The sequence below is a fragment of the Pituophis catenifer genome, unplaced genomic scaffold, assembly GCF_029215685.1.
Source record: "Pituophis catenifer annectens isolate HBS135680 unplaced genomic scaffold, rPitCat1.0.hap2 SCAF_1, whole genome shotgun sequence".
Taxonomy (NCBI): domain Eukaryota; kingdom Metazoa; phylum Chordata; class Lepidosauria; order Squamata; family Colubridae; genus Pituophis; species Pituophis catenifer.
Genome location: NW_027256881.1, coordinates 48,098,346 through 48,124,495, shown reverse-complemented (window position 1 = coordinate 48,124,495; position 26,150 = coordinate 48,098,346). Strand labels below are relative to the sequence as shown.

The 26,150-nt window shown below is 35.0% G+C and overlaps 1 protein-coding gene across 1 annotated transcript in view; it reads left to right on the top strand.

The window, feature by feature from the left end:
* USH2A (usherin) overlaps positions 1-26,150 on the top strand; it is a 474,981-nt gene that overhangs the window by 55,492 nt on the left and 393,339 nt on the right. Inside the window, exons 7-10 of the mRNA XM_070957393.1 lie at positions 3,690-3,911; positions 6,143-6,236; positions 20,627-20,822; positions 22,330-22,460. Coding sequence (XP_070813494.1) covers positions 3,690-3,911; positions 6,143-6,236; positions 20,627-20,822; positions 22,330-22,460 — 643 coding nt within the window. The remainder of the gene's footprint in view (positions 1-3,689; positions 3,912-6,142; positions 6,237-20,626; positions 20,823-22,329; positions 22,461-26,150) is intronic.

Sequence of the window (26,150 nt, the reverse complement as noted above, 5' to 3'; positions counted from 1 at the left end):
TTTCATATCTCCTAAGAAGGAAGTTATTCTAAGTCTAAGAAAAGTCTTCATATTTTATTGTAATAGATGGCAAAACAATTCCATATAGGACACACCCATGAGGTCACCAAGAGCCAAAGTTGATTGTAGGGATTTACATCCTAATTGTGAATTAAATCACAAGAAAGGAATCTAAATTATTAGATTCCTTCCCAAGTCTAGATAGAATTATTTTAGTAGAAGTAAAATAATTTTAATATATATGGAAATCAGTCATTTTTATGTTTATTTATAATTTTCTCTGGCATATGTTTTATATCTGGTTTTGACTAGTCAGTGCTAAGTCTGTCCTAACTTCTTCTTGGAGTAAGTGATGATCTGAAGAACCAAACACCTGTGACAATAGGATTTATGGAAAATATATACTGGCAGATTTTTTAAAAAACTGAAATGGGATGGCAGAGTTTATTTTGCATAGGAATGATACCCTTTTCAGAAAGAGACAAAATGTATATTAGTTTGGGTTGAATGAAATAATACTTTTCAGTTTTGTAAGAGTATACTGTTATATAGGCATGCAAATGCACTACTGATTCTGTAGCATTTATCAATAATTCCTCCAAAATCTTGGTTTTTTTCCTCAAAAATAAATTTGTACTATTTGTGGATCAATATCCACAATATCCTTGCCAGGCTCAAGGTTGACTCAGCCTTCCATCCTTTCTAAGATAGGTAAATTGAGGACCCAGTTTGTGGGGGCAATAAGCTGACTTTGTATAAAATATACAAAAGTATGAAGGCTATTGTTTAACGCACTGTAAGCCGCCCTGAATCTCCGGAGAAGGGCGGCATATAAATCAAATACAACTTTATCTACACAGAAAAAACCCTGATTACAAAAATATCATACATTTAAACCTATGAATTAAAAAGTATATATATAATATATATATATATATATATATATATATATATATATATATATATATATATATATATATATAATATAATATATATATATATATATATATATACATTGCTCCTGGAAGCACGAAGCCGAGAACACCAGCCTGAAGATGACGAATGAGACTTCGTCGAAACGTCGCCAAGACACTTCCAATTTTACGTGGGAGAAGACCCGAATAACCAAAGACCTACATACAAACACCCGCGAAAACCTGAGAAAACATATATATATATATATATATATATATATATATATATATATATATATATCTCGAACATTTTCAAATATGGGCATATTACACATGCATGCTCATTGGCACCCAAATTAAATGTAACATCCTTTTCAGATTTGCATGACCCCAATAAAAATAATCTTTCAAAAATTTATGCATATTTCTAAAAATAACTGTGTGGTTCTATAAAGCAAGTGGCTGCACAATCAGAAATTTGCTTCTACATTAGTAAGTAAACCCTTTCATACTGTATATCTGCCCTAAATACCATGTTATTGAGTCCTATTTATAGAAGGTATGAGTTGAGGGCAGTTTGATCAGTTCAGTGAGGATAAAGGAAAAAGATATGCTGTTATTTCCCATAGATGTGGATTAGAGTTGTTGATTTTATTGCAAACAATAGAAGTCAGGGGAAGAATTACTGTTTTTCCCTGAAGTATTTGGAGAACTCTTAAAATGAACTAGATTCGTACAGCAATAGAGAGAGACGAAAGAGAGGGAGGGAAGGGAGGAAGAAGGAGAGAGAGGAATGGGAAGAAAGGAAAGAGGGCAGGAAGGAAGGGAGGGGAAATAAGAGTAGGAGAGAGGTTAGAAAGGGAGAAAGCGAGGAGGAGAGAGAGAAAGGAAGGGGAAGTAGAGAAGGAGAAGAGAGAAGAAGAAAGTAGAAAGGAAAGAAGGGAGGGAGTGGAAGAGATTGAGAAGAAAGATTGCTGTACAATAGAAAAGATGAAATGGAAGAAAGGCAACCCCGAACATGTATAAATGTACTAGGATAAAGAATGAGTTATTAAAAAATAAAAGAGAATAAATATGAGCTAAAACAGAAAAAATAGAATTTGAGGGCGAATAAAGATATTGTTTATACAAATAAGCATAGAAATTTTAAGACACGATTAAAAAATGGAAAAAGGAAATTTTGGCAAAAATTGTTACTGAGTAAAATGTATTTGAATATGATAAATTGTATAAGTTATGATATGGCCAATACTCTGTTCATAAAATATGTGGGTGAATGTGGGGGGGGGAATCAATAAAATTTGATTCAAAAAAAAAAAAAAAGAAAGAAAGAAAGAAAGAAAGAACTAGATCCACTTAGTCTTAGTGGATTAACTAAGTGCCAGTTGTATTTTTGTTATGAATCACAAAATTATAGCTCCATGATATGTTTTGAATGAAGTCCCATCAGGATGCAACTCAAATTCTGCTTTCATTAGGTCTCCTGAATGCAATGGAGGGAGTTTGGGAATAGATATGAACAATTCAGTTAAAAGTTTATAAGAATAGGAAGGTAGATTGTTTAATATTGGGGATAGCAAAACCAACAGTTCAGGATGAAGATTTACATAATTATTATATGAGGTTGCATTTCTGGTAAATGATCATGTGTATACTTTGGGAATTCTGAACTTGTCCTTTATTGAAGAAACCTAGAAGCAGTAGTGGTCCACATAATTTTTAAACTGGTAAATCAGTTATGATTCTATCTGGAGTAATTAGAAGTTGACCCAGTTATGTAAGTACAAGTGACATCCAGTGAAAATGACAATAATACACTATTGGCCTGCTATTAATGATTATTCAGAAATTTTGGTTAGTATAGAATGCAACCATCTGGATGTTGCTGGGAGGAAAACAGTTGGTTTATGGGATACCTGTGTTGCACCAGCTGTACGGTGTTTCCAAGCTATATTTAAAATATGTTTAACCTTTAACTCTTTAACCAATTTGAGGGAAAGTTATTTGAAGGATCATTTCTGTTTGCAACATCATAACAATCAGATCTCTAAGGTCAGCAATAGGATTTTCTCTGAAGCTAGTCAGATTGGAAGACACAAGGGAATAGAGCTTGTTGCTTCTTACCTCTGGAATGTGCTAGGAGAGAAGTAAGTTGACAAAACCCTAAAGACTCCCATTGCTATGGACTTTGCTTAAATTATTCAGGGCAGAATGTCAACTTTTTGAAAATAGTATTTAAAAAGCCAGCTGTTTTATTTTCACTAGTTTTGACTATTTATTGTTTTTTGTAGTCTATATTCCAGGGGTCTCCAACCTTGGCAACATTAAGACTTGTGGACTTCAACATCCAGAAAAGCTGGCTGAGGAATTCTGGGAGTCTTAAAGTCTTAAAGTTGCCAAGGTTGGAAACCCATGCTATCTTGGAAGGGTTTGTAATCTGAAACAAGGATTCATATTATTTTAAATAATTATGATGCTGTCAGCTTTGGAAGCCATATTAGGCCGGAAGCTTCAATGCTGGCACCTTCTCATGTGTGGGAAAGTAGGAGGGGGGATTAAGGAGAGGGGTTGTTAGGGACATAGAAGTAGGTGGCTCCCTAGCTAACTCAGGCATCGGCACAAAATCCATGCCTGTAGTTCCATTCTAGCGCTTGGGAATTACATCAGGTTCCATTTTTTTCCCTGACTAAAAAATTGTTACATTTAAACAACCATACAATTTCTCAAAACCCTGAACATGTTGGGACATTCATTTTTTTTTCTATGTTTCAATAGCCATACTCCATATTCCCATGGAAATATTACTTTCAGTGTTCTTACTCCAGAACCAAATCATCGGCCAGGATATAATGATTTCTACAATACACCATCACTTCAAGAATTTGTGAAAGTCTCAAAAATTAAGATTCATCTATTTGGCCAGTATCACACTACTATGCCCTGGGTTAATTTTAGTCATAGATACTATGGAATTGATGAAATTACAATCAGTGGAAGGTAAGTTGTATGATGTTCCTATTAAAATTAAGTTTGGGGATAAAAGATCATCATGGTATTATATACATGCAAATGAGAATGTAGTATTATGGCTGTGCAGTGTTTTGGACACAAAGTAAAAAAAAAAATGTTTTGCAACAAGTGGGGATATGAATATAACCCCTACCAGAGGTGGTATTCAGCTGGTTTGGATCAGTTCGCCCGAACTGGTAGTGGAAATTGTGGGTGGGCCCGGGCCCGCCCCGCCCACCCGCCATGGCTCTATGCCATCCTATTTAGGCACGTTTTTGGCATGCAAAGCACATGCACGGAGGCCGGGCGCGTACACATTCACATTTGCGAACCGGTAAGGAAAGTAAGTGATTACCACCCGTGGCCCCTACCTATCTTGAAAGCAGTCACATCTTTTCCTGGGAGTAAGTACTGTACATGCCATCCTCAATTGTCACACAATCTCAGGAAAAAAATATGTATAAGGAACTGCAGACAGCTCTGAAGCATATTTTTCACTTTCAGATTTGAAGCACTGTTCAGCCTTAATATAATATAGCACTCCAGCACTGATTTCAAATCTAAGATGGCTTGATTAGTTTCCATCTTTAATATTATTTCATTTATCAATAATGCTTAAATTTTGAATTTGATCATTCATACATGTCTGATTGAAAGTGGATCTACCATATTTTCAATTTTTATTATGGTGTCTCATCTGTGGCAGATGTAATGGATTTGGTAATGAACAAAATTCTTTGTCTTAGCTAGTTTTTCTTCTTAAAAATGAGGCTTCTGTCAGCAAAAAAAAAAAAAGTTATATTATCTATGACTGACAGCCTTATTGTATATGGTAAGTCACAAGTCTGGTTGAAGGCATAATTGCACCCTGTAAATAAAATGCAAATTAAGTAATGGCTGGTCTCCAGTGAAAGATGTGTTATTTTATTTTTTTTTAATCGCTTGGGAATTTATGTTTTAGAGAAAAATACAGTAAGCCAGACTTCCTTAGGGAACAAATTGTATCTATTATTATTTGAATACAGTATTCATTATAATTTCACTATAATATTTCAAGTGTTTTAACTGTTTGAATTTTGGAAAAGCTAAGATGCTCTCTTTCGAATAAGTGAATTTGTTTTTGGGGCTATTGACAATAGAAGAATAGTCTCAACAAGTAATCCATATAATGAGTTGTTCTTAAATCTCACTGAAATCCAGTTGAAAGATGCAGTTAAATATAAATTAATTTCTTTGGAATTTAAGCATGACCAATTTTATTAGGACTGTACAATTGTAAACACAAACAGCGGAAGAGAGGAAGTAAACAATAATAATTGACCTTTCTAATAGCTTTTCCCATTCACTCAAACTGGATGGTTTGTTCCATGATATACTTATATATTCAGATAGCAATGCAGATGGAGACATCACGTTGTTTGTTTCACATTAGCAAGGATTGAATTATCTGTTTATCTTGAAATACGTAATTAAACTGATTTTTTAGAATTTTTCATTATGTGATTAAAGCCTATATTTACCTTTAGCTGTCAGGTTTTCTTCTACTACAATTTGTTGCAACAAGCAAATAAAATATATTGCCATTTGTGCTGTTACTTGAGTTATATTCATATATATCGTTACCAGCTGTATGCCTTATTTGGAATTTGGCACTAATGGAAAATACAAAGCTATAATTAAAATTATTATTATTTCTAGGTCTTGTTACATGAAGATGTAGTTCGAAAAGAGAAAGTTTCATCAAAAACTGTGAAAATAAATCGAAGCAAATAATGTGTTTAAGAAGTTGTGGAATTACAGATGGAAGGGTTAATGTTGAAAACACAGGTGTTAACTGTAATTAATAATTAGGGGTTTTGCATCTACCCAGTACATAATGAAAGCACATAATGTGCATTTGATCACTTAATAGTTGGTCTGCAAGATGTCCTGTCAATTTACTCCCTTTGAAAGCAGCACATATTTGACATTTATAAATGCTGAATCAAGAGAGACATGAAATAGTTCCTACACTTAATTGAGCCTTTTCTGAGATGGTTAACTTTAACAGAAGCAGACAGTTACATTCACGACAATTTAAAAACAATAACTTGTAGGTGCCCTTTCAAATTATATGTCACCCTTATCCAACATGTTGCCCTCCAGGTACATTGGTACTGCAGGTTCTGGAATTCCTAGTCAGTTTTGCTTTCTTTCTCAAAAGCTTTATTGTTTTACAGATGTAATTGCTTTGGCCACGCTGATCACTGTGACACAAGTCATAGTCCATACAAATGTCTCTGCTCTGAGGAAAGCTACACAGAAGGCAACAATGTAAGTTTTATTCCAATAGGTGCTTCACCTGAAATCCCAATTTTCAAAATCTTCTGAGGTTTAGATTTAGAATCTTGTGAGAGAATTAATGATGCTTATGAGATTTTAATTCCATTTAGCTTCTTGCCACTTCAGATAATCCCATTAATGTGTTCTACTACCAGCAGGAAGCTTTCTAGATGCTGATCACAAAATGGGAGGAATTTTAAAAAGAATAATCTTTGGTATGGTTGGCCAAGAGGTTCAGAAGTGGGAAGAACTTTGTTGGTTATCTACAGTAAGTTTATTCACTATGAGAAAAGAAGACCTTGACTAGGGAGAGCAGCTAACAATGAGTCTTATAGTTCTCCTGTTCTAAAGGATACTAAAATTCACATACAGTAGATTAACACAAGAGAGTGTAAGCACAAGTATTTCCCCAAAGCAACACAATCATCCAGTGAGGTTCAGCCATTCATAATGCACTGCCATGTGGGATTCTTGTTCTTGCAATGCTTGACTGAATATAATTCACTGGGATAGATCTACAAAATTACTCATGTCTTCAGTGTCAGCACTAGAGTAAATGCAGGTTGAAGTGCTTATTAGCCCACAAAGCAGAGTAGGCACGGCTGAAATCTTAGTAGCATTGCAGTAAAAACTCCACCAAAATATAAATAATCTTGTCTACTCCAGTTTATTATGGTCACTTTGTACTGGAATCTTAATATCTATTGCTCATGGGCAGCTCCAGTTCATACATTCCAAAGGGGGCTGTTCCCCTCTCCTGTACACAATCCTTGCTCTGCACAGTACTTACTCATGTGCCACATGCAGTACTTACAGTAGCAAGACACAATTCCTAATTATTATTTTTTTTCATTTAGTTGAATCAATAAATTTATATATAGGAATAATTTAATTATAAGCAGTTAGGAACTGTGGAAGAACAGTGGTTAAAATGCAGTATTGCAGGCTAACTCACTGCTCATTGCCAGGAGTTTGATTCTGACAGGCTTAAGGTTGACTTAACCTTCCATCCTTCCAAGGATAGTAAAATGAGGACCCAGATTGTTGGGGGCAATATGCTGACTCTGTAAACTGAGAAGACTGTAAAGCATTATGAAGCAGTATATAAGTCTAAGTTTATTTTATTTTATTTTATTTTATTTTATTTTATTTTATTTTATTTTATTTTATTTTAATTTATTTTAATTTATTTTAATTTATTTATTTATTTCGTAAAGCGTGTATTAGATAACAGATATAAGTATAGACATAATTATGAATACATGAAATGGATACAAATAAAAGAGAACATTAGGACAGGGATGGTAGGCACACTGCTGCGCTTATGCACGCCCTTTAAAGACCTCTTAGGAATGAGGTGAGGTCGACAGTAGACAGTCTAAGTTAAAGTTTTGGGGGTTTGGGGAAGAAACTACAGAGTCAGGTAGTGCATTCCAGGCATTGACCACTCTGTTGCTGAAGTCATATTTTCTGCAATCGAATTTGGAGTGGTTTACCTTAAGTTTGTATCTATTGTGTGTTCGTGTATTGTTGTGGTTGAAGCGAAAATAGTCATTGACATGTGGGACATTGTAGCAGATAATTTTATCTACTACGCTTAGGTCAGACCGAAGGTGGTGTAGTTCTAAGTTGTCTAAGCCCAAAATTTCAAGTCTGGTGGCATAAGGTATTCTATTGCGGGTAGAGGAATGGAGGACTCTTCTCATGAAATATCTCTGGACTCTCTCAATTGTATTAATGTTTGATATGCAGTACAGGTTCCAGACAGATGAGCTGTATTCGAGTATTGGTCTGGCAAATGTTTTGTATGCTCTAGTTAGTAGTACAATATTACCAGAGAAGAAGCTACGCAAGATTAAGTTAACAACTTTTAATGTCTTTTTGGCAATGCTGTTATAGTGAGTGCTATTGCTATTGCTAACAATCACCTTAAATAACCACAGCGCAAATGTTCTTAATGCAGAATGATCAATATAGCAGGTCTTAACCCAAGTAAAGCGGAGAAAGAGTTTGTTGCTAGCCAACTCCTCTCTCACCACGTTAAAAGTTGATTAGAAGATACTGGAAGCTAAAGGGCATTTTGGGAGAAGACTGATCACTGGGAAGCAAGCCTCTATCAAGGAATCTCTTTTCCGTCCTGTTGGGAACTTTTTCTAGCATCCTCACAAAGTCCAAGATTTTTCAGAAGACTGCTCTGAGTTCTTGTTCAGGATTGGGTCTCCTAAACATCCATCCATCTTTAGAGCTGTTAAGATTGTTCAGAGCAGTCCATTTACTATCTGACAATAGACATTTGTCAGAGTAGGAACAATTCTTGCCTTACTTTCTTACTTCAATCTTTTTACATTCTTTACAACCTATTGTTTGTGTGTGGGTGCGTCTTTCCATGTGTGGGTGTGTTTTATTTAAACAACATGTATGTCCATATCACATCAGTTACTCTTGGCAGAGAATGGGATTAAAACTAAAAAAACAGCCCAATACAATTTGTTAAAAGAAAAGAAACAACTCTCAATATAACACATTCCACACCTAAAAACATTCCATATTCACAATTGATAAAAATAAACAAACAAAAAACAACCAAACTAATCAACCAGCAGGGCTTGCTTATTAACAACTTGGTCCAAAGACCCAAGGGAAGAGTGAAGTTTTTAATGACTTGAAAGAGGCCACTCTTGTGGCCATTTGGATTTCTGGAGAGATGTTGTTCCACAAGGTAGGCACTGCTACAGAGAAAGCAGGTTTTCCAGATCCTACAAGATGGCAATCCTTAACAAAGGGAACAGGAGTGGGGGGAAGCATACCAAACCTGTCTGTTATAGTAATTGAGCAGAAGCTATATATATATAAACAATTGGCCAATCCAAGTACAATTAAATAACCATAGAAAGAGAAAACTGAAACTTTGGAGCAGTGCTTCAACAGCAGCTGCAGTTTAAACTAATTATCTTATTATTCTCTATCTTGAGACACATATTCCTGCTTAAATTGTAATATTTTTTTCTACATATTTATAAACATATGCAGCAGAATATATTCAAATTTATGACACATTGTGAATATTTTGTCCTTTTTTGGTGAAGCATAATTTGCCACTTTCCAGCACATTGGAAGTGCCAAAACACAATACAGTGTTTTTGTAGACAAATACAATATTTTTGTAGAAATAGCACATACCTTTTTAAACTTGGTAAACCTAATTTCATCTCCCATTTTTAGACTTTGTCACACATTGTGGCCAGCTTTTAGCAACTTGATCACACTATTCCAGTATAATGGTCACACAATTCCAGTGGATTTGTGAGAGGGCATTTAACAGGATAATTACACCAAAGAGTTTGAAAAAGGAGTGAAAAGCTTGCAGGTGTACATGCAGAAAAGATTGAAGGAAGTTATTGCAAGTTTTTGGCTTAAAGTGTTTTATATTAGTTTTTAAAAGACTGATAAAACTTCTAAAATCAGCTTGGTTCTTCTAACTTGTAAAAAGTTGCTAGAGTAATGGTCCATTACAAAAATGATTTTTTCTAAATAAGTCTTTTAGAAATGCAAATTGATGCTGTCTTTTTAATTAGAACAAGTATCGTGAAGTGGCACTTTATCAGAGTTAATTATAAATATTTAATATAATCTGGAGTTCACCAAGTACTCTGTTGAGACCCGTGATTCTGTGTGAAAACAAGTTAAATTAGTGCCCTACCATTTTCTGTTTGGAGTCATTCTTTTTGGTGATTTCCACAGCTATTGCAGTTCTAATCACTGTTAATCTACTGTGGCTGTACTTAAAAAGCTTAAATAATCCTTCTTTCATAGAAGAATGCATGCAGTTTTGGTCCTGATAATAAAAACAAAATGCATTATGTTATTTCAGATTGCAGTTTATACATTTCAAGCCATTTCCTAACCAATTTTGAAATATGTAGCTCTAATTCTAAGCTTTTAGAACTTGAATGATTTCTTATCTACATTCCTGAATACATATAAATACATAAGAATCTCTGCGTGTGGGTATATAGCATATATATGAGTCATAAATACATAGAGATTAATATGATCAGTAAACCAATCCATTAAATAAAATTAAATTGCACAAAATAAAAGCAGACATAAATAATTGACAGCCATTCCAGTACGTGGTATTATATGCCTCAAAGTCTTGGACATGCCCATCTCAATAGTGAGGGACTAATTCTGACCTTGGGTGGGGACATGTCATTCCCATCAAATTGGGGCAAACACTGAAAAGGCTTGTTGTTGAATTCTTACCTCCTGGGCTTCCTTAGAACATACCTTCTCAGTTTATGCTCTGCTGAGAGAAGATGGTTCTGCAGATACCAAACATATAAACCATAACAGTACTTTGAAAAACACCTGGAAACACACATAGGTTATGTGAAATGGATTGCTGGATTTTGTATCAACTGGAGTTTTTGAATAGTCTTCAAAGGCAGTCTCAAATTGAGTACATTATGGTAAATTTAAACATCAGCAGTAGACAAGAGTGATAATCACCTAGGCATCACATTCCAAGCAAAACTATAGCTGGTATATCAGGTGAAACTGGGCAAAGGTTCTCATGGCCAAAGCCTAACCTTGCTATATGCCGAGGAATCTCCAGATAATGGAGATTCCTTTCAAGGCCAAATTCCTTTCAAGGCCAAATTCCTTTCAAGGCCAAATTCAGAGTATTATGGTCAGATTGTTTCTGGTTTAAGCATTCCATCTTGTTGGGATTCAGCTTAATCCTGAGTAATTTGCAAGCTTTAGAGCAGATTTTGGCTGAGAATTAAAATAAAGTGTAAATATGAAAAAATAATTTTTAATCTGTGAGGTCATGTCAGTTCTTCAAGTTCCATTCTGCACAAGTTTGAGTCCAGACCATGAAGACTTTTATTAAGATATGTTTTTCTCTGCTTTGATTATTTATTTATTTATTTATTTATTAGATTTTTATACCGCCCCCTCTCCCGAAGGACTCGGGGCGGTGAACAGCCAAAGTTAAAAACATACAATATAAACAATTAAAATACGTTTAAAACAGAATTAAATCTAAAATGGCTCCCCAATTTAAAATGCCTTACCCATACCCCTATAAAAAGACGAATTTAAAATTTAAAAATTTAAAATTTCCACATTTAAAAAGGGGGAAGATTTAGATTACTTAAGAAGTAATTTTTAAAAACTTAGGAAGATTACTTAAGCAGACCATTTATTTCTATTTTAATTACATGCTTTAAGAAATTTTTAAGAAATGTGTGTTGAGATGCTTGGCTTATTGCTTTTTTAACTATAGATGGACCAAATATAAAGTTAATTACCATACATCAATTATATAAGTTTTTGTTCCATAATTCCCAGTATGCTGGCTGAGGATTTTTGAGAGTAGAACTTCACAAATCCAACTGGTACCCTGACTAGATTATTAGAGACATAGAAGTGGGGAAGACTGGGCCAGAATGTAGACTGTTTGGTAAACAGTTAGTTTATTATTCCCTACAAATAAAAATGCAGTTTAAGATTTTTGATGACAACTATACCCATTCTATATTTAATTTCTGTTAGGACTATTTAATTTCTGTTTCCATATCTGTATCTTTTGCTATATCTATAACCATGGATATTATGACATGCATAATTTAACTGCTTATTAATAAAGTAGTCATTATTGTATAAAAATAGCAAAAACTGCTTAGCCTAACAATTTAATGAGAGCTTCATATCCACAGAAAAATACTATATTTATATATAAAGTTATTTTTTTCTTTTGGGTGATACAATATGTAGGTGTATCTTTTTCAAATGATACTGAATGAAACAAAATGCTTCAGATGTGGTTGTCAAAACAAAAGTATGCATGAATGAAAATAAATATCTTTAAATTGATTGTCCAAACCATTTCTGACATACAGCAAAGGCCAATCTAGATTATACCAGGAATTTTATAAACTGAAAAATTTTGAATATTTTTTTTTTGAGATTTTTGTGATAATGATGGGTTTCTCTAAGAACTCATCCTTGGCAAACTGATTTAATTTCACAGGCCATAGATCCTCGATTTCTAAAATAATTTGTGGAAAGTATTTACTGAAATAGCAAGGTGCAGTCTTGAATATTGAAAGACTGCATTCCCAGACAATCTACTAGAGCGCAGAATTGTAGAGCAGCCAATGCTTTAGCAAAAAATTTGGTTGTTATCCCACAGAAATGCAATTTACTGTGCACAGTTGATGAAAAGCCATGAGATCTTCATTTCAAATAGCCAATTAAAATGGAAGTTGTCAAAGTTTCCTCAAGACAAGCAAGCTAGAATAGTGACAGGAAATTAAAGATGCTCTTATATAGGTTAGAGAAAAGTACAATCACCAAATAAATATACTAGCATTCTATAAAGCTGACTTGAGTCTGTGTAATGACTAACAGGAAAGGTTCTTTCTGTATTATTTAAAATGGCTGTGTGAACCATGGCCTTGAGGGAATTAAATATGAATTTCATACCCTGTGTACATAAATTAATTCTAGTAGTTTGGACTTTTAGAATAGTTCACTCTGTCTAAACTGTCAAATTTCACTAAAGCAATTCAATAAAAGATCATACAATGATCCTTGGTTAATTTGGATTTTTTTTTTTCCAAAATTGAATATGCAAACAAGATGCTGCTTGGTTTTCTTTTTCCAACTTGCATTAACTGAAGTTACATATATGGAAGCTTTTTAAAACAAAAAGTTATATGGATCTTTTCTTGGAATGGAATGCTAAGTTTATTCTCATGAAATTCCCAAGTGTCTACAAACCAATAGAATAGTGAAATCCTGGTATATTAGTGAAGTAATTTGTTCTCTGCATACCCTATTAAAGCACAGATTAATAATTCTTGGCCATTATCTGTGAAGCTTTCGAAATTCTGTGTACTGTTACAGTTAGTTTCAGATACATCTCTATATTGGATAACCTAATCTTGATGTCAGGAGGGAGCCAATTTAAAGCTCCTTTCCAAAAATATTATCAAGGTAATGGATGGGAGGAATAGGATTTCTCCTATGTTATACAAGTGAGATTTCTGTTTACCATTGATGTTTGTCTACTGAAAAAAAACATTTTAATCAAGGCTGGGTAAGGGAAACTTTAACCCACCTGAACAATCCCATCTCTATGTTGGTTGTGTTTCTTCTGATTTAATAAAACAGTTACTTTGTAGATATGTGAAGGGTTATTTGTCTTTTCTGAAATAAGTAGCATTTCATCATCTTAGTTATATTGGAGACAGTGTTTACCACAATGTCTGTGTGTGATTAAAGAGTTTATGTCTCTTTATGTGCATTCACTGGTATGTACATCTATCAGAATGTACATACATTCTATCATGGCAGAAAACTGTTTTGGTGTGTGAAAAGAATGTGTATACACGATAGCAATAGCACTTAGACTTATATACCACTTCACAGTGCTTTACAGCCCTCTCTAAGTGATTTACAGAGTCAGCATTGTCAGATGTAAATGCCTTATTCTCTATTGTGTAAATAATGTATATATGGGACATCAGGGGTTAACTTATTTTTTGGATTTTAATGTATTCATAATTTACCACTCCCATTCCTGGCTCCACCCCTTGTATATATAAGGAGCCACCCTCACCATTTTCTTTGCTTCTATCTTGAATATTCAGCGAATATAGAATGCCTATTATTATTAAAGAGAAATATATTTAAATCTCTAATTCTTATTATCTTTATTGAGTCTGATCCTGAAAATATTGCAACAAGCTGGTAGCAGAGGATGGTTAATTGACTCAATAAATAATTAAAAATGTCTAAGAAAGATAGGCCCAACACCAGGGCCTACAGCAAGGAAATAGAAACTGAACAAGAGATGATCAACGAATCCACTAACACGATTTCGAGAGAATCCGAAGAATACACCACTGAAGAAGAAGAACTGATAAATGAAAATAATGACCAGAAAGAAATCGAAATAGAAAATAACGAACTCAGGTCAGAGATATTGAAGATACTAAAAAGCCAGAAGAACGATGAAAGCCTCATCGCGAACCTCCAAGAAATGCTGAAGAACAACGGAGCAGCGAGAGAGAAAAACGTCGTTAAAGAAAAACCCAAAGATCAAAAAACTGTGAGTGAAATGAATACTGAGAAAGTCGTTGTGAAAAAGAAAAGATGTGATCCCGCGCGAAATTTTGAATGGCAGCCATCTTGGTTTCAACGAACTTCAAAAGAGAGTGAAGCAGAGCCAATCAAAACGCTCAGTTCAAAATTTCTGGCGCGAAAAACGCTATCAGACGACGAAAGTGAAAAAGAAGACTCAAACTCTTCAGAAGAACCAGAATCAGAAAGTGAAGACGATTTAACAAAGTCTCAAGTAAAGTCAGCAATGAAAACGCTTTTTGCTGCTTTTGGACCAAGATTGAAAATTTCCAAGGCACCAACGAAGAAGCAAGAGATCAAACCGACAACTCGAGACCTGCACGCTCCCATCCTGACTTCGAAGGCAATGACACCTGAGCCCAGAGAGCCATGCCGATTCCGTCCTACACCGCAGACCGGATCAAGTGCCAACGCACACGAAAGAAAGAGAAGAGCTGTCGCCACCACCAGAACCCCTAAAACCGAACCAGAGACCGACTCATCTGAAGAGGAGCGGAACGAGAGAGCTGAAATGGAGAGAACCTTCCACGACGACGCCAAGGAAGAAATGAGCAACGCGCATGTGCAAAGCTACGTAGACGGCCCCGAAAGACTTGAACTGGCCAGAGAACCGCGCAGACTCGTTGCGAGCATCCCCATGCCGTTCTGTAATTTCCTGCACTTGCGAGACCACGGACTGCTTCAGGTTGTAAGTAATGGACAAAATAATGTGGGGAACTTACCCAGTGACTTCCCAAAACTTAGAATTGATGGCATTAATTTACAAGAGTGGTATCAACAACTTCAGGTTGTCTTTATGAAAGAAAATTTACTATTCTTTATAACTAGTCCTCCAAGAAGACCTTGGACTTTAAAAATAGATTGTTTACATCATAGAGCATTTTTCATAATAATATCTAGCGTGTCTCCTGCAATGTATCATAGCATCAAATCAAACCTAACTGTGTCAGAAATAATTCAATGCATGTTTAATCTATTTCACAGCGATAGCGTAGCTACAACTACAAGAATGTCTAAGGATTTCTTTTCTTCTAGAGTGAAACCAGGGGTTTCTATAAGTGAGCATTTGATATCTCTAAACAAAATAAGAGCTGAGCTGCAATTGAGGGGGGAAGTGATTTCAGATCAAACAATGAAAAGTGTTATTATCAATTCACTTGATTCATCATGGGATAGCTTTATGTCACACTTAGATACTATTAATTTAGGATATTTAACCATAGAAAGTCTATCTAACAAATTGATAGCAGAAGACAATTCAAGAAAAAATCGTTCCAGTAATCAAACAGAACACAAATCTTTTAGGAAAGTAGCTTTCCAAGAAAAATATAATGAAGCCTTTAGATGCCACAATTGTGGATCCAGGGAACACAGTAGAAGAGACTGTCCCAAAGTCTCAAGGGAGAGACATAGGCCAGAATATAGGAGCAAATACAATTATAGACAGTCTTCCACAGATAGACACAAATATAGAAGCCCACCAAATTACAGAGAAAGTAGAGGGGGTAGAGAAAATTCAAAAGAGAGAAAATCTGGGTCACTAAATGGACTAAACAAACAAGAAAGCACCAAAACACAACAAAATGAGAACAATAATTGGCTTATTGATTCTGGTGCAACCAATCACACCACTAACAACAAAAGTATATTATCTTCATTTACAGAAGATAAGTTTGTGATAAAGGTAGCTAATCAAGAAAAGGTTCAAGTATTAGGCAGAGGAAATGTGACCTTGCCTGGTTTAGGTAAAATAGAGGGGGTATTATTAATCCCAGAAATACCTCATAACATACTAAGTGCTATAAAACTAAGCAGAGATTCTGACATCAATATAGTTTTCTCAAAGGGGAAAGCAACTTTAGAGAAGGACAAAACAAATATAGGCACTGTGATGATAAAAGGAGGTCTACCCTATCTAATAACAAAAGAAAGATGGTTACATAACATTGATTCAAATATGGAAGATTGTATTGAAGCAGATGATGAAAATGTTAGTAACAGTGACAATGATGAATGTAAAATACCTCATGATCACAAAAATACACACAATGAGAAGAAACCAAAAATAGGTAAACCAATTCATGATGAGTGTGCTCACATCTTACATAGGAAGTTAGGACATGCAAGCTTTCCTGTAGTTCAAAAAATGACTGAACACGCAGAAGGTGTCAAAATAAAAAATTGTGATAATTATTTGGAATGCTCAGTATGTAAATCCACCAAACTAAAAACCAGTCCCAGACCAAAAAAATCTAACAGATCAACTAACAATATTTTTGACTTAGTACATATGGATTTAGTTGGTCCATTAACTCCATCAATTACCTATAGAAAACGTTACTTTCTAACAATAGTGGATGATTATAGTCGCTATGGTTTTGTTTACACATTAAAGCACAAGGATGAAACCTTTCAGAAATTTAAGGAATTCTACAAACGCATAGAAACACAACATAATATCAAAATAAAACAAATTATGACAGATAGGGGATGTGAATTCATGTCTAAAGAATTCTCCCAATGGTTAAAGGATAGGGGAATGCTACATTTCACGTCCAATCCATTTTCTGCGTTTCAAAACGGGATTGCAGAGAGAAAGAATTCCACACTACAAACCATGATTAGATGCACATTAGAGGATGCTGGTTTAGGCAAACAATTCTGGTCAGAAGCCCTACATTATTCAAATTACACTCAAAATAGAACCTGGTCCAGTATTGTGAATAAGACACCGTATGAGGTGATGTACAATAGGAAACCTAAATTAGCACACATGCACATATTTGGAGTCACTGCAGATGTGCACATACCTAAGCAGTTGAGGAGAAAGGGAGAAAACGTATCCAGAAGATTAAGATTTATGGGATATGAAACTGGAACCAAAGGGTACAGATTCATTGATAATAATAACAAATTTATAGTCTCCAGAACAGCTGTGTTCCATGAGCAGGCCAATTGGTCTAAACTGCACCTTAATGAAATATTTCCAAATAAATGCAAAGATGCGATATCTTGCGAGGAAGGGACAATAGAAAATCAAAACATTAACAAAAATAAGAACAAAACCAAAACTTGGACAAATAGTCAGCATAAAATAAAGACAGACACATTAACAAAAAAGGAAGCTAGATATTTGCACGACAACCATAGCAAACCTGAAAGAGCTATTAGAAACAATAGAAATCAAATACCAAGTAAATACAAAGATTACATAATGCATATGAATAGAGAACAAATAACACCTAATACATATGAGGAAGTATTAAAACTCCCTCGTGAAGAAAGAGAAAAATGGGAACTAGCTATGAAAAAAGAGATGGAAAGTTTGCAAGGATTAAATGTATTCACTCCTGCGATCGCACCTAAGGATAAAACAATTATAGGTACCAGGTGGATTTATAAAATTAAGAACCTAGAAGGAGGCAATACTTTATACAAGGCTAGACTAGTTGCACAAGGTTATGCACAAAAATATCCAGAAGACTATACTGACACATACTCCCCCACGGTGAGGACAGAGAGTGTTAAAACAGCTCTAGTAGTAGCATCTGCACTCAATCTGGACGTATTTTAATATGACATACAGACTGCGTATTTACACGCAAAACTAGATAAGGAAATATATGTAAGAGCACCACATAGTCAATACACTAATAAGAATGAAATTTGGTTATTAAATAAGAGTCTATACGGATTAAAGCAATCTGGCAAGAGATGGTACGATTGCTTGGTAAAAGTACTAAAGACCATGGATTTCAACGCTACCAATGCTGATAACTGTTTCTTTGTAAAAAAGAGTGATGATCACATTGAATTTGTATTAATTTATGTGGATGATATTTTATATATAGGAAAACACAAAGAGAGCAGAGAAATCTTTGTAAATAAGTTAAACGAACATTTCTCGTTGAAATCTCTAGGTAAAGTGAATAAATACCTTGGTGTACAAATTAACAAAACTAGAAGGGGATTCAAACTTACTCAGAAAGATAAGATCATTGAACTTCTAAACAAATGTAATTTAAACAATGCCAAAACCTGTGACACTCCTATGCAAACTGATTTCCTTAGAAACACTGATGAGTCTTCCCCTGAATTTAAAGATAATACATTTTACAGATCAGTTATAGGCTCACTCCTTTATATATCTAATTGGACCAGACCAGATATTGCATTACCTCTCAATTTATTGTCAAGATATGTTAGCAAACCAACCATGTATCATTGGGAAGCTGTCAAAAGAATTCTAAGATATTTGAAAAGTACATTAGATTTTTGTTTAGTATTAGAACCTAATAATGACAAAGAACCAAAAATTACCTGTTATGCGGATGCAGATTGGGCTGGTGATACATCATGCAGAAAGAGTACTTCTGGTTATATTTTTCTATTGAATGATTGTCCAGTTTACTGGTACACTGGTAAACAAGAACTGGTAGCCACTTCAACCACAGAAGCGGAATATGTTTGTTTATCCAAAGCTGCAAATAACCTTGTATGGTTCAATGACTTGATCTCAGATGTTTGGAAAAAACCTGCATTACCTTTTGTTGTGCATGAAGATAATAAAGCAGCCATTGAAATATCCAGATCCGATGCCATTGGACAAAGGTCCAGGCATATTGATATAAAATTTAAGCACGTGAGACAATTATCTCAAGATGGGTTCATCAAAGCAATACATTGTGATACTTCTGAACAATTAGCTGACATATTAACGAAGCCTTTACCTTCTAAACAGCACAAATATTTAACTTCTAAATTGTATGTATTATATTGTCCTGAATCTGAATGTAATTGGTGTTGTATAGCGAACCGGCATTTAGAGGGGGATTTGTCAGATGTAAATGCCTTATTCTCTATTGTGTAAATAATGTATATATGGGACATCAGGGGTTAACTTATTCTTTGGATTTTAATGTATTCATAATTTACCACTCCCATTCCTGGCTCCACCCCTTGTATATATAAGGAGCCACCCTCACCATTTTCTTTGCTTCTATCTTGAATATTCAGCGAATATAGAATGCCTATTATTATTAAAGAGAAATATATTTAAATCTCTAATTCTTATTATCTTTATTGAGTCTGATCCTGAAAATATTGCAACAAGCATATTGCCCCCAACAATCTGGGTCCTCATTTTACCAACCTCGGAAGGATGGAAGGCTGAGTCAATCTTGAGCTTGGTGAGATTTGAACTGCCAAATTGCAGTCAGCCGGCAGTCAGCAGAAGTAGCCTTCAGTACTGCATTCTAATCACACAAGCTTATTTACTGAGACTCATAATTTGCCATGAAACTCGGAGGTTGAGGAAACAACAGTATGCAATTGTGAAGGAGGAGAAGGCGAAGGAAAAGGAGAAAGGAGAAGGAGAAGGAGAAGGAGAAGGAGAAGGAGAAGGAGAAGGAGAATTGTACTACAGAGATATTTCTGTAGTAATATTTACCAGATTTTGGGAGCTAAGCAGGAGAATCATATACCCTGAACCTTTTAAAAAAATAATTATACAGCTACAAACATTAAATATTCAAAAGCAGCAGTGATACATTTTATAGCTCATTTTATCTGTGGTTCAGCATTCTAGGCAATTCTAGGCAGATAGTTTTCAAGTAATCCTGTGCTTAGCATTCAGATGGCTTGGTGGTTAAGGTTGCTTCAACCAGATGTGCTTCTGCTATTGAGAACCCTAAACAAGAAAAATACTGAGATTTGCACGTAAGATAAAACTTATTTAAATGCATTTGCATGTATTGGGGAATACCTGGGGGGAATGGGGAAAGGCCTGTGAGGACCTAAGGGGCAGGAAGCAGAGCACAGGGTGACTCAGAGTTGGGGGAGGCCTTGGGAGGGCCAGGGCTGGCAGACCTGTGGCTGTGCTAGGCATCCAAGGGCCTCCCCCACCTCTGAGTCATGCCATGTTCCACAGCGATCTACACATTTGTTTAACAATTGCATTGGGGGGAGCAGGGATGGGGGAATTGTTAAGTGAAACACTTAATTTAACAGCTGTTGCAAAATACAATTTTAATGGCATGTCATATCTCGAGGACTACCTGTAAATAATTTGAAAAGCACATTTTTTAAAAATGATTTTACATCTTTTCTTTTCTTCTGTCTCTAAAAAATTAATGATAGACAGGTCAATATGTACAAGGGGCGCACAGCATTTGTATCCATATATCTGTTCTAAACAATCATTTCTGACTAATTCTCTATTTCAGTGTGATCGCTGTCAGCCACTGTACAATGACAAGCCATTCCATCCAGGAGATCAAGTTCATGCTTATAATTGCAAACCTTGTCAATGTTTTAGCCATGCTGTAAGCTGTCATTACAACAGGACAATAGATTACTTTCCTAATGAATATTATAGAGGTGGTGGTGGAATCTGTGATAATTGTCAACATAACACCTCAGGTAATTATTACAACCAAGTGGAATGCACATATATTTGCAGAGGCATATGCAGATGCTGTGTGGTTGGCTCTTCCAAAGTATCATTAATTAGAGGTGGATGTATAAAATGTAGAATTCTATAATGTGAATTATTTCCACCCATCCCAAGTATTTATTGTGTAAATCCATGCATTACAGAAAGAAGTAAAACTTCTTTACTAGTACTAAACAGTTGTAAGTCTCTTGGACACTTATAAGAGCCTGTATCACTAACTCCTATACATGATTTGCATGCATGTATATTATTTGTAATGTACATGATCATCATTGAAAAATCAATGTATTTGTTAATTATACATTATACAATACATATTATATGGGAAAGCATATTTTGCATAGACAAGCTCCTAGATTTGTCCAGCATAGAATTGATTGAAATTTAAAGAATTCTTTCAGTTAAAACATCATAAATGGAAAACAAGTAATGAAGTATAATTTAATTTAATAATTTAAATATAATGTCAGAATACTGTATGATGGTTGTCAAGGAAATAAAGAACACATAATTGCTATCAGAAGTCATCATAACATGACTTTGCTTTGAATCAGGAGAGGCCACTTTAAAGAAGGCATGCCCATTCCAATAAAGGGGAAAGAACAATATGCTGTGATATTTATGATTTTCTACAAATTCCCCTTTTAATGGGACCTTGTTGCTGTGATTGTTCAGATGATAGGTGTTCAAAAAATACAAAACCAAACTAAATTATAATGGAGTAACTAGATGAGATTAGGCAGTAATTTAGGGATATATTGCATTTCTGTGTCATTTAAAAATAAATACTATTGTTTTTAATCTCAGTGTACTATTGGGAAAAATCCCTATGTGTGACTCAGAACAATAGATACTCTCAAGCAGTATAAATTCTGCTAAAACAAACTAAAAACTCTTCCTTGTAAGGCAGTTTTGTTGACTTTAGTGTGTTCTGACCTGCTGTTCTTCATGTGAAAGGATCCTTGAATTTGCAGAAGTGGCTCCGATCCTATGAATTATTGTAAGGACAGGACAACACCAGTAGAATTCTCTAATTTCCTACAACTGGATGCTGATTTTGTTTCATGATGAACATTTATAAAACATGAAAACATCTACCTTGCTTAAATCATCATTTTGTATATTTTTTGGAGCTTTCAGTACTCTTGGCTTTTGTTCTTAGGAGCTAATTGTAAAATTTGAAGTTTAAAAATAATTTCCAATTTTAAAGAATAGGTATCCAACAGCCTAGCTTCATAGGAGTGTCATGTTATGTAACAGATGGAAGTTTAATGGAGTAAAACACAGTTTGTAACAGGTTCATTGTTTCATATGCTCTGGATCACTAAATTGGCAGGTAGAGATGAAAGGTGCATTAAAATGGACGTCCTGAAAATTACATAATTCTCTCAAGGGAATTGTATTTAATTTTGAATTATACAGCTAATTTTCATGAATTGGAAGCTACATTGCATATCCTTTTCTTTTTTGCAGGAAGAAATTGTGAGTTATGTAATGATTTCTTCTATCGGCATATAGATGCAGATCTCTCAGCTTTGGATGTTTGTAAACCCTGTGAATGTTACTCAGCAGGCACCAAAAATGGTAGTCACTTTTGCAATAAAGTAAGTGGCTTTGTCCTCAAGTTACCTTTAAATTGGTTGCCATTGGCACTAATTCTCATGATCAAGATTGAAAAAAAAAATGAAGAAGGGTTCACCAAGTTCTTGAAAATTTCTTTTACTATTTTAGACTTCAATATTTCTGTTTTGCCAAATTCTTAAAGGTGAAAATGGGATAACAGTAGTCAAAGAATTTATGAACTGTGTTAGAGATACCATGATAATTGTAGCCTTCATCTCAATCTTTAGAGAAATATGGAAGTTTCTTATAAGAAGGAATTTAAAGTTATTATATTAACACGAATTTAGCCCTAAGAAAAGAAGGGAGGGAGGGACGGACAGACAGACAGACAGACAGACAGACACAGACAGTCAGACAGACTGACTGAATGACTGACCAGAGGTGGGTTTCAGCAGGTTCTGACCAGTTCTGGAAAGTGGAAATTCTGAGTAGTTCGGAGAACAAGTAGTAAAAATTCTGTCTGGCCCCACTCCTATCTATTCTCTGCCTCCCAAGTCCCAGCTGATCAGAAGGAAATGGGGATTTTGCAGTAACCTTCCCCTGCCATGCCCACCAAACTATACCCACCAAGCTATGCCATGTCCACCAAGCCACACCCACAGAACCGGTAGTAAAAAATTTTGAAACCCACTACCGTGACTGACTATCAGGCTGTCAACATTCTATATTATAACCAGCAGTAATAGAGTTCTGAAAATCCTAGTGGAGTTTTTTTCCTGACTTACCCTACCTCAAAGGACTGACATCCTGCCAAGACAAATAGGTTGCCTGAATACATGCTGCCATTAGTAAGTCCTACTGTTTTCAGACAAGCCCCCACCTACAAAAAATCTGTACAGGATTGCATTCAAAGAATATCTGTAAAAGAATGAACCAGATGGTCCACTCCCACTTTCCTTACTTCATCCCATGGATATAAGAAAATTGACTTGACAGTTTCCTTTTGAGAAAAGAATGTATGATTCAGGAAAGACTGTTTTGATGAACCATAAATATTGGGATATATATTAGAAAAGGGGTTATTGATAGAGTACATTAAAAATCAGAACCTGAAAAAAGTTAGGAAACAGCATATATTTTGAGAAGAGCAATGTAGCTTATAATTGCTGGCATCCTATGTTGCTCATTGTGTATGGATTTTTCTAATAGAAAGCTACCTTATACTGTCAGTAGTGTTTACAATTTGGCTTTGAAATGTATTCAGAAAGGGGGAAAAAACTGTGTTTCTTTCTATATAAAAGAAATCGTTTTAAAAAGAATTACAATAATTTTGGTGAGAATTTTAAAATTATTTTCTCCATCACCAGGTACCTTAAATAGCATAAGTGTGGAGAATAGGATTTAATATAAACCCTGTCTGTCTGCCTTTATAAGAATGTTAGATGATACAAGGTAAAAAATCATAACAACAGGGTTTTACTACTGGTTCTTGCGAACCGGTCTGAACCGGGGGCAACCCACCACTGCCTCTGTTGCATCAGCTGCACTGCCTTCCATTTTTTTCCAGGTGCAATTCAATGGTAAAAGCCTTCTAAAGGTTATCACCTTTAAATATGGCATATGGCCAGATTTGTCTTCAGGACTGTCTTTTCCTAAAGTCATCTCCTCATCCTACCAGGTTAGATAGGCTAGGCATGCTCCTAGTCCCTTCCCTTAAACAACTGCCACCTTATAAGAATGCCTTTTCTGTGGAAGCCCTGTCCTAGGGAACACTCTTCCCACTGAAGTTCAGCAGGCTTCTATCCTCCTAGCCTTTCATAAAAGCACTGAAGATCTGGTTTATTCCTCAAGGATGAGATGACTGCATGTTGGAAGCTTCATTGGGCACTGGGTTTTTGATTCTAATGTTTACGGTCTCAATCATTTTTATGTTTTTATAGGAGATACCCAGGATGTGATACAAAATGGGTGGCTATATAAATGTTTTAAATAAATAAATCCAATGCTACTTCTGAAATTCTGGTTTTAATTGCTGATTATTCCATATTGACAATAGCTTACTGTTAAGTTGTTCTAATTGCAGGTAATAAGGCAGTTGCACAGTTTTCTTCTTTTTCTTTTGTTTAATTTTAAAACTGAAGCTCAGCAAGAGTGAGAAATTAGGTGAAACACCAGGATGATATAAAGAAGAAAATAAGGAAAAATGGGCTGGTCTGTAGAGCTCAATAAGGCATAAATAGACTGTAGCAGTAAAAACCAAGATAGAGCAGAATGATTAAGAGGTATTAAAAATAGATTAATAAGTCTGGAGAAAATGGGCAGAAATGAATTACATGAGATAGAAAGGCATTATTGAAGGAAGTGTTTCCAAGGCTGACCCATGGAAGATGGAATCGTAAGGAATAAGGTCCTGGCTCATGAAAATTAATTGTCACGTCACAAGGATAATTTTCAAGAAAGTGTGTTTAAATGGCTCAGAATACACTTTCGCTGCATAATTTACCATTCCGAGCAGTTCATCAATGCTTTTCTGTAAAGAACCAGTTATATGTCATTTAGCTTAAACGAAGATACAGAATTCCACAAGAGAATAAGTATATGGGTTTTATCCTTATAGATTAAAAAAAAAACCCTTCAGTTTAATACTTCTTTTATTATAAAAGCACTTTATTCACAACTGTGTTCTGAAAAGTATTTCAGATGGATTTTTTTTAAAAAATCCATCTGATGCAATTCCAGTAAATTTTTATAATCCAGGATGCAATTCCAGTAAATTTTCAATAAATGTGTTTAGTAAATATGAACACTGTATGTACAACAGCGCTGAAAAAAGTGACTTATGACCATTTTTCACAGTTACAATCTTTGTAGCATCCCCATATTCACGGGATCAAAATTCAGAAGCTTGTCAACTGACTCATACCTATGACCCTTGCTGTGTCCAAAGGACATCTGACCTTTTTGCAATCTTTTGACAAACAAAATAAATGAGGAAGCCAGATTCACTTAACAGCTGTGTTACTAACCTATCAACTGTGGTGATTCACATAACAACTGTGTCAAGAAAGGTCGTAAAATGGAGCAAAACTCACTTAACAAAAGTTTCATTTAACAACAGAAAATTTGGGCTCAATTGTGGATATAAGTTGAGCACTATTTGTACTTTTCTGAAAGGCCCTAAAGACATAGTTTTCTCAGTAGGTTGATATGGAGCCAATCAGCTTTAATTGCATTAATTGTGTTTACTGCCACTGCAGGGTGGAAGAAGGAGGCACTAGGAATTTTTGTTCAGATTTTTAATTTTAGCCACTTGTGTATGAATTGAGCAGCCATGTAAATTTGTTTACTAAGTAATCAATAAATAATAAATTGTATATTTGAACTTTCAAAGAACCTTTCAGATGTTTTGCATCAAAACGTCTGGGCAACCTTAGAGGTCAAGGGATAAGAGACTGTGTCTTCTATTGTTTGTTAAGCAAAGCGTATAAATGGACAATTTTCTCAATAGAAAGAAGTAAGACAAGTCCCCTAAAGCTCTTCGTTGGGCCTGGTGCCTTTTTAAACTCTTAATGTCCAATAACATTAGCTGACCAAATTTGTCAATGATAACTGATGAGTCAGGTATGTAGAGAACTCCAGAAGGAGTTCTCTAAACATGGGTGAATGTTCAATCTAACAACAAAGGCAATTCAAGTAAATGAAGAATAGTGCAGGAAAAGGCAGGAGAAGGT